This window comes from Nansenia antarctica, assembly GCF_963989245.1.
Source record: "Nansenia antarctica genome assembly, chromosome: 15".
Classification (NCBI taxonomy): domain Eukaryota; kingdom Metazoa; phylum Chordata; class Actinopteri; order Argentiniformes; family Microstomatidae; genus Nansenia; species Nansenia antarctica.
In genome coordinates, this window is record NC_137685.1 from 23,782,411 (window position 1) to 23,797,368 (window position 14,958).

The 14,958-nt window shown below is 44.3% G+C and overlaps 1 protein-coding gene across 2 annotated transcripts in view; it reads left to right on the plus strand.

Moving 5' to 3' along the window:
• The window catches only part of LOC308170702 (serine/threonine-protein kinase 4-like), a 37,577-nt gene that overhangs the window by 9,528 nt on the left and 13,091 nt on the right, over positions 1-14,958 (plus strand). For both annotated transcript variants that reach the window (XR_013937798.1, XM_080545532.1), the window contains exons 4-10: positions 365-479; positions 802-966; positions 1,166-1,333; positions 1,529-1,666; positions 2,012-2,134; positions 2,366-2,564; positions 13,151-13,302. Coding sequence is in view for 1 of the 2 variants with exons in the window: in XM_080545532.1 (XP_080401658.1) it covers positions 365-479; positions 802-966; positions 1,166-1,333; positions 1,529-1,666; positions 2,012-2,134; positions 2,366-2,564; positions 13,151-13,302 (1,060 nt within the window). In the remaining variant the exon portion in view is untranslated. The remainder of the gene's footprint in view (positions 1-364; positions 480-801; positions 967-1,165; positions 1,334-1,528; positions 1,667-2,011; positions 2,135-2,365; positions 2,565-13,150; positions 13,303-14,958) is intronic.

Below are 14,958 nucleotides of genomic sequence, written 5' to 3' on the forward strand. Positions count from 1 at the left end.
ACGAGTCTGATTGCTGACACCTGTCCGCAATCAGCTCTGTCATCCACACTCCACCACAGTCTGGCTCCACCTGCAGGCCAGAACGCGCCATGCGTTCATGTACTGGTTTCAGCAATTAGAAACAACACTTAGACTATATTGATTTGGTTGTTTTACATTTATGGCATTTAGCAGACGCCTATCCAAAGCGACTTATAACAAATACATTTGACTAAGTAAGTGAATCATCTATCCACCAGTCATAGCAGGAACAAAATAATGAGGGCCGCTGGCAGTTGTCGTGCTAGAAGAAGGAACACCGGAGAAACTGTACAGGGGGTAGAGGGTCAATAGATGTCTCAGGATACATGTTGTGTTGTTTCAGTCCGCATGTGGTGAGGTACTACGGGAGCTACTTCAAGAACAGCGACCTGTGGATTGTCATGGAGTACTGTGCGGCTGGCTCGGTCTCTGACATCATTCGCCTACGTAACAAAACGGTAACAAACCCACATGACTACATATTAACATGCGTGTACGTAGGCTATCTTGCAGGTGATGGAATTGTTAGAGGAAATAAGTGGGCCAAAACAAGGGGGGTTGTGGTGGCCTAGTAGATAGTGAGTTCGATCATGAGTTAAAATCCCACCTCGGAACACCACCACTACTGTGCCCTTGAGTAAGGCCCTAAATGACTCCAGACTGCCCCTGTAATCTCTAATTGTCGATAAAAAGCGTCTGGTAAATGGTTAAAATGTAAATGTAAAAGCAAAGGGTTAATATGATGCCAGTGTCGGTCCTGTCCTCCTGTGTGTGTGACAGCTAACAGAGGAGGAGATCGCCTCCATCGTCCAGTCGACTCTGAAAGGCCTGGAGTACCTCCACTTCATGAGGAAGATCCACAGGGACATCAAGGCAGGCAACATCCTGCTCAACGCCGAGGGACAGGCTAAGCTGGCCGACTTCGGGGTGGCAGGACAGCTCACGGTGAGGCACACACCGCATGAACAGAAGGCTGACAAAAAGGCAACAAGAACTTTTTCAAGGATGAAAAGATCAATCTCGGTCCCTACTCATGGTGTCACACATCTGTCGCAGATGTCATTTATTGCGTCCTACATTAATGTGTTCCCACGACATCCTGAGAAGCTCATTCTAATAGATCATCTTAATCTGGTGCTCTTAGGACACCATGGCCAAGAGGAACACTGTGATCGGCACGCCGTTCTGGATGGCCCCCGAGGTGATCCAGGAGATTGGGTATAACTGTGTGGCAGACATCTGGTCCCTGGGCATCACGTGCATTGAGATGGCAGAGGGCAAGCCTCCCTACGCTGATATCCACCCCATGAGGGTCAGTCTGATGTCATAAAAAATCTAATCAAGTCTGTTTCCAGGGTAAAGATTGTGTACCCACTCAAATCAAATCTGTGGGTCTTTTTTTGGGTTGGCAATAATGGTGGCAGAGGGAACTAAATTAGAAATGTGGAATCGTTTCTGTATATTATTATGTGTCCATTGTGTCTAATATAATGTAGCGTCATTACAGGCAATATTTATGATTCCCACCAATCCTCCTCCAACGTTCCGGAACCCGGACGTGTGGTCGGAGCCGTTTCGAGACTTTGTCACCCAGTGTCTGGTGAAGAACCCTGAGAACAGAGCTACCGCCACCCAGCTGCTACAGGTACCTTACCTACTGACACAGTTTGTCGTGGATGAGAAATTGCGAAACATTGAAAAGCAATACTTTCAAAAGTCAAATATTAAGGAGCATATGCAACTATTTTGGTCACAGTTTCGAGCCCTGCCTGTGACACTCATTGCTACTGTGTGCTCCCTGTCTGGTGGAGGGGGAAATTGGAGGACCGGCTCATTGTAATGCATTGAATGAGGATTCATTCTGTTCCATCCATTATGAGTCTGTCCTGATTGTCCACTGATTTCTCGTCCGCAGCCTCCAATACTCTATTACCTTACAAACACACACACAGTGTAGTATCAATGTTTTGGTGTATTTCCTCCCCTGTAGCACCCATTCATTAAGGGGGCCAAGTCCAGCAGCATCCTCAGAGCCCTCATCACAGACGCCATGGAGATCAAACTGAAGAGAGATGAAGCTGAACGAGAACACGAGGAGGACGAAGACAACTCGGTACACACACACACACACACTACCTACGACTATGATCACAACCATACAGAACTCGTCCACACAGCTAAACACAACCTCACAAATACAGTTCAACCTTTAAAATGCTGTCACTAGGTGATACACATTACCATTCTCTTCCACGCTACGCTAACTTTGCATGACTGCAAGTGGCTTAGATTGATGGTGACCGTGTTCTTCGGCTGTCTCTCTCTCTCTCTCGCCCCGAATCAGGATGAGGACGAAGTGGACCTGGGGACGATGGTGCGCGCCAGGACGGGCGATGCCGGGACCATCCGGGCGGCGGGCTCGTTAACGAACAGCAGCGCCAGGACCATGATCTCACACAGCGACGCGGGCACCATGGTGTCTCAGCTGGGCACCATGGTCATCAACTCTGACGAGGAGGACGAGGAGGCCGGGACCATGAAACGTAAGAGACTTAACGTGCTGTGCAACTGATAGTTGAACTGTCAATCAATCGAATGTCAATGAGCGGAGGCTGCACACGTTGGAATGACCCTGTCCAACATGGTCGGCATTTTAACATGTTTATAATCTGGAGAAAGTTTGGGATGTCTTATTATAAAATAATATTATGAAAAACTCACTTTTTCAGTGCTTGCGCACATACATGTGGGTCTCTCATGACCCTACTCTAAAGCAATTTGGTCCGTTTTTTGTGGGCTGCATGTTTCGGAAAACATGCGATTCAACAAGCTATTCAGATCAGCTGCCCCCGCTTACACAGAATGGGGTCTCTTTGGGCGCTGTCTTGAACATGTCCCCCCGCTCTGCATTCGTACATTCGAAGGGAAACTCTGATCATTTCCATTTAAATGGTTTTGGGTTCCTTGTTTGGTGGAACACAGGAATATTTCGTTTTTAATTGTATTCCTCCGGGGCTGTGTTTTTTCGCCGCGCTGACACAGCGAATCTGCAGAAAACCCCTGATGGTTCCCCGACCTGTGTGTATCCGCATGTGTGTATCCGCATGTGTATCCGCATGTGTGTATTAGGGCTGCAACGATTAGTCGACATAATCGACGACGTCGATCATAAAAACTCGTCGACGTGGAATTTTAGTGTCGACGCATCGTATAAAAAAAAAAAAAAGAAAGCACCAGGGAGCCATGCAAGAATCAGCTGGGTAAGTTTAAGCTAACGTTGTTAGCCAACTGGCTAACGTTATATTGTTAGGGTCGTAATGTTTATGTTAGCTTTACTGTTACATGTTGGAAAACAACGTCTCATGGACAGGGCTGTACATGCTATGAGCGTTTGTGCTATTAATTTATTTGCCCTGTGGCACGCGTGTGACAGACAGAGGCGCTTGTATGTAACGTTACGTAGCAGGGGTTTTCCATGTTGAAGCCAGGAGAATGCAAGATGAAATGAAGTGAGGGGTGGTCGCTATTAAAATACCAGGTAGTCATGGTGGATGATCATGAATGATGCTTGATAAGTGAATGCTATTTCAATTATGTTGAGTCCGGGTGACATTCACAGGTGTGCAGACTTGAGAAGGTGAGGTACAACATGCACTGGAGCCCGCGGCCACTGCCGCGGCCACACGACTAATCGCGACTAATCTGAAAAATAATCGACAGATTAGTCGACTACCAAAATAATCGTTAGTTGCAGCCCTAGTGTGTATCCGCATGTCACGTTGGAGCTCAATAGAGCTCAATAGAGCTCTCAGGTCTTCTGACACTGGTTTTCTCTGTGTACCTCATGAAGAGATTTGGTGAGGCTGCATTCTCATTTTATGCACCCAAATTGTGGAATGCACTGCCAGTTCTGCCCATCTTTTTAATATTGCCTTTAAATGACTAAATAATTAAATTAAGATTATATAATGATTAAAGCACTTTGAGCTGCAAAGTTACAAATAAAGTTATTATTATTATTATTATTATTATTATTATTACCATTCAAATGGTTTTGGGTTCTTTGTTTTGTGGGGAACACTGGAATATTTGTTTTTTAATTGTATTCCCGGAAACCATGTGTTCTTCTCGCCGTGCTGCCACACAGCGAACCGCTGAGGATTTCCCGACCCCTGAAACAGACCGTCCAGAAGAGAACTGAAATGATGCGTTTAGAGGCAGGCTGGAATTAAAATCTGAGTGGTATTTTCAGAAAACGTAGGGAAATATAAGCAGATCACCTTATGCGTCTCAAAATATCAAGATTGGAAATTGTTGGCTGGCAAGTTAACCAACTGGCTAATCATGTTGGTTGTTAGGGTAACTACACCGCGTTCCAAATTATTATGCAAATGGTATTTTTCTCAGATTTTCCTGAATAGTCGATGCAAATGACAATCAGTATAATTTTCAAGTCATCAACCGTTAGAGTATAATTCACATTTTATTGAACAAACCTCCCAATGATAACAGTATTTTTTTTATTTATAAAAAACTCAAAATGCACTGTTACAAATGATTATGCACAACAGAGTTTCAAAACATTTTATAGGTTGTAAAGAACTAAAAATGGTAATTTGATGAATTTGCAGCATTAGGAGGTCATATTTACTGAAATCAAAAGCTATTTCAAACAAAAACATCTTAACAGGCCAAGTTACATAGGACCCCTTCTTTGATATCACCGTCACAATTCTTGCATCCATTGAACTTGTGAGTTTCTGCTTGAATTTCTTTGCAGGATGTCAGAATAGCCTCCCAGAGCTGCTGTTTTGATGTGAACTGCCTCCCACCCTCATAGATATTTTGCTTGAGGATGCTCCAAAGGTTCTATAATTTTATAATTAATTTTTTAATTTTGCCATTTAGCAGACGCTTTTATCCAAAGCGACTTACAATTACGAATTACAGGGACATTCCCCCTGGAGTAACTGAGGGCTAAGTGCCTTACCCAAGGGCACACTAGTAGTAGTGTGGCTTCAGGCGGGATTTGAACTCACAACCTTCCGATCCCAAGTCCAACTCACTATCCACTAGACCACCACTACCCCTGGTAGGGTTGAGGTCAGGGGAAGATGGGGGCCACACCATGAGTTTCTCTCCTTTTATGCCTATAGCAGCCAATGACACAGATGTATTCTTTTGCAGCATGAGATGGTGTATTGTCATGCATGAAGATGATTTTGCTACGGAAGGCACGGTTCTTCTTTTTGTACCACGGAAGAAAGTGGACAGTCAGAAACTCTACATACTTTGCCGAGGTCATTTTCACACCTTCAGGGACCTTAAAAGGGCCTACCAGCTCTCTCCCCATGATTACGGCCCAAAACATGACTCTGCCACCTCCTTGCTGACGTTGCAGCCTTGTTGGGACATGGTGGCCATCCACCAACCATCAACTACTCCATCCATCTGGACCATCCAGGGTTGCACGGCACTCATCAGTAAACAAGACTGTTTGGAAATTAGTCTTCCTGTATTTCTGAGCCCACTGCAACCGTTTCTGCTTGTGAGCATTGGTTAGGGGTGGCCGAATAGTAGGTTTACGCACAACTGCAAACCTCTGGAGGATCCTACACCTTGAGGTTCGCGGGACTCCAGAGGCACCAGCGGCTTCAAATACATGTTTGCTGCTTTGTAATGGTATTTTAGCGGCTGCTCTCCTAATCCGATGAATTTGTCTGGCAGAAACCTTCCTCTTTATGCCTTTATCTGCACAAACCCGTCTGTGCTCTGATTCAGCCACACATCTCTTCACAGTACGATGATCACGCTTAAGTTTTTGTGAAATATCTAATGTTTTCATACCTTGTCCAAGGTATTGCACTATTTGACGCTTTTTTCGGCAGCAGAGAGATCCTTTTTCTTTCCCATATTGCTTGAAACCTGCGGCCTGCTTAATAATGTGGAACGTCCTCCTTAAGTAGTTTTCCTTTGATTGGGCTCACCTGGCAAACTAAATATCACAGGTGTCTGAGATTGATTTCAATGATCCAAAGAGCCCTGACAATACCATCCATGAGTTTAATTGAAAAACTAAAAATTAAATGTTTATGACACTTAAATGCAATTTGCATATTAATTTGGAACGAGGTGTAAACATGAATGTTCCATGGAGTTGACGAAAGGCTTTGTGAATGGTGGAGGGGTAGACGTCATGTGAATGGTGGAGGGCTAGACGTCATGTGAATGGTGGAGGGCATGGTAGACGTCATGGCTCAGCTGCTGTCTCTTTGAGCCCCACCAGAGGGCAGGCTGTACTTACGTCACTGGGCTGAAAGCAGAATCGTTCCCCTCCACAGTGTGAATCGTTCCCCTCCACAGTGTGAATCGTTCCCCTCCACAGTGTGAATCGTTCCCCTCCGCAGTGTGAATCGTTACCCTCCACAGTGTGAATCGTTCCCCTCCACAGTGTGAATCGTTCCCCTCCACAGTGAACAGAATCGTTACCCTCCACAGTGTGAATTGCTCAGACACATGGGAAGTTTGAGATATGTGATAGCCCAAGAAGAGGGTTTATTGGATGGTTTGTTCAATCTGACATTTGACCATCATTTTGTCATCTCAAGAATGACAGCAAGCAAAGGGACTATAGACTGTTATGTGCGTGTCTATTGGAATGCATGTAGTAGAGAAAGGACATCAGATTAGATTCAATGTTATTGTCATTGACAGAGTACATGTACAAAGACAACAAAACACAGTTGGGCATCTATAACTGTGATAGTGTAATAGCATGCATAGTGCAAAAGACATGAATGTCTGGACAGTGCATGGACTAAAAAGTTAGTCTATAAGCATGAATATCAGTATAATATGTACAGTAAAGATATATGTACAGTGTGATATGTACAGAACAGCCAATGGATATCAATACACTATGTACAGTTAGGGTATATGTACAGTGTGCAAAACAGCAGTGATGTAAAAGCTCAATTGAAGTCCTGAGTGGTATTCATAGCTTTCATGTGACGTCACAGCATAGTGGAAACGCCCACCTGACGGGCAAAAGGCACTTTTGGGTTAGGAAAATAATTCCAACGTGTCCGGATAGAGTAGAAGACAGGGAATCCAACACTATTTGAATGGAGTCGATCCTCCACTCCTATCACCGTGGACACAGCAAGGAGCGAATTACCGGATATAAATATTCCCTCGCCTCGCTGACAGCGGGAGTTGGGAGTTTCGTCCAGCAGCCGGTGAACGCCCGGTTGATCGAGTTTCATATTAAAAGTATATCTTCTCGGGGTGTCAGCGCGGTGGTTAAGGGCTCAAAATGACCGTATACTGATGGTGAATTTAGCAATAATAGTCTTATGTTTGTACCACCTCCATAACCGGTGTTATTCGCGGGAAAAGCCGGTCAAGGAGGCACCCTTTGCAGGTCAATAACTTTGATTCTCCGGGGGTTAGGAAAATAATTCCAACGTGTCCGGATAGAGTAGAAGACAGGGAATCCAACACTATTTGAATGGTGTCAATCCTCCACTCCTATCACCGTCGTGTATCTTGATAGTTCTTCATGAGTGAGGTGGTCTAAATAGTAGGCAGCCATGTTGAGCGATGTTGCTATGATACTTTTTGCCCGTCAGGTTGGTGGTTGCTAGGGAAGAAACCACGTGACTGAAAGCTATGAATAGGGTGTGTGTGCAATGTTCCTCCTGTTGGGGAGTGGAGTGGGGCTGTGTGGGTGGGGGGGCTAGGGGGCAAGGCTACCGCCAGGATTTTGAGTTCAGCTGCTTGACAGCTACAGGGAAGAAGCTGTTCTGTAGCCTGCTGGTGGAGGAGCCTAGACCCCTGTACAGCCTCCCTGGGGGAGGAGCCTAGACTCTGTACAGCCTCCCTGGGGGAGGAGCCTAGACTCTGTACAGCCTCCCTGGGGGAGGAGCCTAGACTCTGTACAGCCTCCCTGGGGGAGGAGCCTAGACTCTGTACAGCCTCCCTGTGGGAGGAGCCTAGACTCTGTACAGCCTCCCTGGGGGAGGAGCCTAGACTCTGTACAGCCTCCCTGTGGGAGGAGCCTAGACTCTGTACAGCCTCCCTGTGGGAGGAGCCTAGACTCTGTACAGCCTCTGTGTGGGAGGAGCCTAGACTCCTGTACAGCCTCCCTGGGGGAGAAACCTAGACTCCTGTACAGCCTCCCTGTGGGAGGAGCCTAGACTCTGTACAGCCTCCCTGTGGGAGGAGCCTAGACTCTGTACAGCCTCCCTGTGGGAGGAGCCTAGACTCTGTACAGCCTCTGTGTGGGAGGAGCCTAGACTCCTGTACAGCCTCCCTGGGGGAGAAACCTAGACTCCTGTACAGCCTCTGTGTGGGCGGAGCCTAGACTCTGTACAGGCCTCTGTGTGGGAGGAGCCTAGACTGCTGTACAGCCTCCCTGTGGGAGGAGCCTAGACTCCTGTTCAGCCCTCTGTGTGGGAGGAGCCTAGACGCCTGTACAGCCTCCCTGGGGGAGGAGCCTAGACTCCTGTACAGCCTCTGTGTGGGCGGAGCCTAGACTCCTGTACAGCCTCTGTGTGGGAGGAGCCTAGACTCCTGTTCAGCCCTCTGTGTGGGAGGAGCCTAGACGCCTGTACAGCCTCCCTGGGGGAGGAGCCTAGACGCCTGTACAGGCCTCTGTGTGGGAGGAGGGCAAACAGTCCATGACTGGGGTGACGGGTGTCTTCAATGATGCCTTGTGATGATGCCAGTGCATGCAACCCATGCTGTTCTGTGAATGAGCGAGCATTGAGTGATGACTGCCTATTACACTCATGTATGCAGTCATTTGTGCAAAAGGAGCCCAGATCAAGTATTGAGAGTATACATTAACATAGTTTTCAGAAGGTCGACATTTCTGTATTATAAATCCTTTTTTTTATTGGTCTTATGTAATATTCAAATATTTAGAGATACTGGATTTTTGATTTTCATGAGCTGTAAGCCGTAATCATCAACATTAAAACAAAAAAGGCTTGAAATATTTCACTTTGTGTAATGAATCTAGAATATATGAAAGTTTCACTTTTTGAATTAAATAATGGAAAATAATGAACTTTTCCACAATATTCAAGTTTTTGAGATGCATCTGTACACACATACACATGCACACACACACTGCAGTAGTCTTCCATCCTTCATCTCCTCTCTAATGGAACAGGATAATGTTAGTATGGATCTCCCCTCAGAACAGTTAAAACCAAATTAACAAATAAACGTGGGGGAAAATTACATTCACCCACTAAATTTCATTTCTGCTTCAATGTCGTCTCTCTCACCCTGATATCAGTCTTGGTCCTGTGAGTGCACTGCCCAGAATAAGTTATTGATCTACACTAATGGTGCTGTGAATTAAAAGGCTATTCTTTTACACACACCCCTGACTCTGCCACACATGCAGCAGACAGGAATTAGCCATAGACATTCACCCAGTTCACTTATTTTCATTGAAGATGGATTCAGAATCTTTTATTCATGTTAAGTGAGATGAATTGTTCAAAAGAGCACCTGGCCTCTTCTTGTAATGTTTCTGTAAGGTAATTGAATGATTAGGCCATTTATTATGTTATTACGCTGCTCAGTTTAAATTGCTATGGTATACTATGAAATTGACAGTCTGGTATTAATGAGTACCGTATTTTCCGCACTATAAGGCGCACTTAAAAGCCTTTAATTTTCCCAAAAAACGACAGTGCGCCTTATAACCCGGTTGTACACGGCGCTCAAGGCGCTCTGTCAAAATGTTTCAGTACGACTGGTAAACTACAAAGCCGCACCGCTTGCAGCATTACGGTAATCAGTAAACACCGGTGTTGTGCTTACTCACAGTCCCACACCACTTGTGTGTATAAAGACCCCAAGTAAAGAAGACTAAACAGAGTTTCCAAGGGAACAAAGCGAGATGGCCACAGTTAGACACAGTTAGAGGACAAACTCCAACAGTGGGTTGTTGAACAGAGAGCCGCAAGTAGAAGCGTCTCTACAGTCACTATTCGAATGAAGGCAACAACGCGAGCACGGGACATGAACATCGATGAATTTCGAGGCGGTCCTTCTTGGTGCTTTCAACTTGAAGTTTTAAACTCGATATAATAAAGAACAGTTTAACGATCACTAAACACTTATAATTTGTGTATTGGATTCATTATTCTCGTTTGCCGGAGACTACCGGTAAGGGGTTGACTTGTAAACATACTTTCGTTTTAGCTCGTGTTCAAAAGCAAGAACTGTGTGTTCATCTTGTTATGTGTAGTTATGTGTTTTTAGCATGTCGATGTTCTCCCAGTATGTTGTCATGTTATTAAAATACAGTTTAGACCTTCGTAGCGATGTGTTTTGTTAGCAGCGTTCGTAGCTGTGGCTGCGTTCAGAGTCACAAAACTGAAAAATTACGTTGCACATTTCACCAGGAGCTGTCACATATTGGTTGTTGGTTATAATTGTATAGCCTATTGGTTGTTTTCTGGTGTTGTTTTATTGTTTTGCTCTGTTTGTAGTCTACTTGATGTATTTTTATCAGCTGTTAAATCACCACAGCGGTTAATCCACTAATAGAGATAATACCAGATTGAAAATGCTTGTAGCTAACTACTCTATATCTCGTGGTCGCAGCTATTGCGAATTGCTATTCACGCGAGTCAGCTGTGAATCACCGCAGGTCCTTGACGCTTGTTGCAAAAATGGATGACGAACGGCTGATACTTGAGGTGGAAAAATATATATTTTTGACAGTGGAGCAGGTAGAACGTTGACGGTGACAACGCTCAGGTGAAGCATGGACAACGGGAAGTTGACACAACACCGATGGAGAGGTGACGCAACGCAGTAGGTGGAGCTTGGGCGTAACGCAACCCCAGTCAAACGTTTGACTGCAGTATTTTCTATTCTATGCGCTTTATAATCCGGTGCGCCTTATAATCCGGTGCGCCTTATAATCCGGTGCGCCCTGTATATGAAAACAATTCTAAAATAGGCCATTCATTGAAGGTGCGCCTTATAATCCGGTGCGCCTTATAGTGCGGAAAATACGGTACATGGATGCACCGAAATGAAAAACTTTGCCCGAAGCCGAAACCAAAGTTAAGGAAACACTTGGCCGAAAACCGAGTGCGTAATGGCAGTCTTTCATTTATTTAGCAAATGTTTGTACCATTGCATAAATTAAATAAATGTAGCTTTTGCTTGTATGCTTGTATGCTTATTCAAGTAAAATGTAAAATTATAATTATCAAAATTACATGTTAGAAATTGTATATACTTTGTTATGTAATAGTTCCTCATTTCATGAAAGTTGTAAAATACTGTGATCCCATCAGTTTCCAGTGATCGCTTAGCTAGCGCTTTTATTTTGAAGTTGCGAAAACTGACGTTTTAATATCGGAATGTGCCTCTCGTTGTCATACAGAGATCAGATGCCAAACTGCCAACATGTTTGCTGTAATTACCGTATATGATCATCATCATTATATATCATCACTCAATGCTCCACTCATTTACAGAACAGCATGAATTGCTTGCACTGTTTGATCGCGTCATAAAAAACATTATTCAGTCTTTTCACTCATTCAGACGAATTTTCACTAATTTGCTAACCGAAATTTCGGTGCATTGGAGGCTGTGAGGAGAAGAAGTAGAAAAGGTTTCAAATCAGTTCAGTGCGTGGAGAACAATACGACAGCCTCCATGTTATTGTCCTCGGTGAAGAAGATAAGACATGAGGTTGAAAAGGAACAGTATCTTATGGTAGAATTTAAACTTTCTCTATGGTTTGAAAGACACACATAGGGCGTTCACACCGGCAAAGAACCGTGCCGGTTTGCGTTCGCGAACCAAGTCTGGAACCGGCCGGAGTGTTCAGACCGAAACTCAATTGGTTCGGAGCCTGAAAAGTTGGTTCGCAGCGGGAACCAGAAAATAGTGGTTCTCAAGCGCGAACCAAAACGTAGAACAGTCACGTCGTCAGTGGGTGTGTCATATTCTAGGCTGCAGAGACCAGCAAGAAGGAAGTAGACAAAATGTAATGTAATCTAATCTAAATCTAATCATTAGTGATCAAAAACAATATCAAAAGTTTCATTATTCTCTCTATCTTCCTCACATGCTCAGCAAACACACGTGCACGGACATGCGCGAACGCGAATTTCGTAAGCCATTTCTGTTCCAGTAATGTAGCAGCTGATTAGTAAGAGAACGCGTGTAGAAAGTGTCTTTTGTTTTGTTTCAAAATTGTGTTTATTTCAGATACTGTAGTGGAAGATATGATCCTCTTTTCCAGTGAAGTAGCTGCCATCTAGTTGTGACATTTTTGTTTATCCCGCCCCTTCATCACCCAGCGTTGATGACGCGGATGGTTCTGGTTACACTGGTATGAACGCGGGCTCGTTCGCCAGACACCACCAACGTTCGGAGGTTCCCGAACGCGAACCGGCACGGTTCTTTGCTGGTGTGAAAGCCCTAACAGAGGTCTAGGCATACTGGTAGTAAGTAACTCCAGGAATGTTTTGTCTTGGCCTTGATCTGGAACAGATTCAAATATACACCCCTCTCTTGAACAGGGCACAGGGTCACATTGTCCCACTCTGAGATTATTGTGCTGAGCTCAACACACGCATGCATGCATGCACGCACACACCTCCTGCACTGATGTACCAAATCTGGTATTGTAGGAGAGCAGGGAGACAATAAGGCAATGGATAAATTATTCAGCGTGTTTTGAATTAATTATGTTCTGAGGGTCTTGGCTTAGAGGGTCCTTGGTGGGTGGTACAGGCAACATATGGCCATAATATATTATAAGTAGAGGCAATGCACTCAAAGGTCTGGCCTTTCTAAGCAGTTAATTAAAGAAATACATTATGGTGGAGTTACAATAGGTTGGTTGCCATGCTTCATGGCTCTTGTGGCACTTACTGCAACTTGCTCATCATGTGGAGTGCAGTTTATAACATTTTCAATTAACAATTTAAAGCAAAATACATTAAAAAAAGATTTGATGTCTAAATGGAACCGCCTCCCTCATCCAGAGGATGTTGCCTTATTAAACAGCTAATCATGAAATATGAAAGTTGGCAGTGGTGACTTGTGTTGATGGCAACCGTCTCTGATGTTCCAGGGAGAGATGAAACCATGCAGCCGGCCAAGCCCTCCTTCCTGGAATACTTTGAGCAGAAGGAGAAGGAGGCCAACAGCCACAACGAGGGCCAAGACCAAGGGCATGACGCAGACAACCGCAAGCTGCTGCCAGCAGAGGGCGACATGGAGGTGGTAAGTGGGAACATGGGAACATGGGATCGGTTGGTAGTGCTCAAAGAAATATGCAATAAAACCAGAACTTTTTGAAACCGTGAACACAAATTTGACAAATAGAGGTTGTACCTCCTTCTAAACGTTAACTCCTGTTGCAGTCGACTGTAAACAACCTGGTTATAAGCAGCGCTACTCCAATTCCAATGCTAGTCAGTCATGTAGACACGCACATATACTTTTACCTCACTCAGAGCAAAGTTCAATGAGAACAATGACAATTCCATAGATGCTCACACATAAATGAGCCAGTTTCAAAACGTAATTTTGATGTGGAACTGTTGGCGTCTCCAAATCTTAGCTTAGGACTGAAATACAAGACAGAGCTGGATCACTAAGCCAACACTGGCAACTGATAATTGTTGTTTCTGTTTCTGTTAGAGAAATTTGACTAGCCAGCAAGAAATGTTCAACTATACCATTCTCTTACCACTGTAATGTTAATGCTATTGCTGCGTTTTAACACGCCATTCTAAAACTGGGCAGGTTTATCCCATCTCAGCTTTTATATCTGAACTACGCTATTTAAAAAATAAAAATAAATACGTTATTGATGCTCCTAACTAGCTAGAATTAGGCTAGATTTCACACAATTGAATTAGAATGCCACTTATAAGTTACATTTCTGAACCTCATGGGTTGAACCTATCGTGAGGGACCGTGGTCCAGTTCCAGCAGATGAATTAGCCCAAACTTCCTGCCTGCTTGAAAAGAGCTGGTAGCTGCCCAGAAGTGGCTCACTTCAGGGATACCTCACCTCAGCAATCAAAAGACAGACATGTTGTGGCATCTGTGAGCCAGTTGTCTTGTCACACATTTGTGTCTGTTTGTGTCCGTGAGCATTGTTAGCGCCATGCTCTACCAACTGAGCCACAGAGGACCACGCGTGTGCGTGTGTGTTTCCTGTTATTTTGCTATGTTAACTCTTTGACTGCCAGCCATGTTCAGAGCGGAGAGCTCCACACTGCCAGACTTTTGGGGCATTTTCGCTGAACTTTGAAGACCCACCAAATATTGACTTTTCGGACTACATAAACATTGAACATATCTACCAAAACTTTAGACTCTCTTCTTTCATCAGAAAAAGAAAGTTTGTTTCTAGCCTCTTTGAGTGTTTAGAAATCGGCCGTAGAACATAGGGTGGTTTCAGCAAAAACACCTGATTTTGACCAATAAACAGAGAAAACGAGCTTTTTCTGCAGAGAAGCAAATTCAAGCAAAACGGTGACTGACGTCCACATATTTTAGTTTTAGTGACACCTCAAACATCTGAAAAGTTGTTTACTTCTATGAAACAATAAAAACAACACAGGAAAAAAGGCTTTTGATGACAAAATAACTACATTTATTCACAGATTTAGATTTTTTTTTTTTTTTCATTTTCATTTTTCATTTTTCATTTTTTTTTTTCATCATCACTCCATAATACATTTTTTCTGTGTGGTAGGCTTTGAAGCACTCTCCTGAGTGCAGGGGTACATGGCAGGACCTGCACCACATTCTGGTCTCTCTCCTTTTACCCCTTCGAACGCAGACCCTACATTTTCTTGCTGGCTTTGTGTTATTGCTGGTGGGCCTTAATTTTTCCAACTCATGCCTGGCCATCCGGCCATCCAG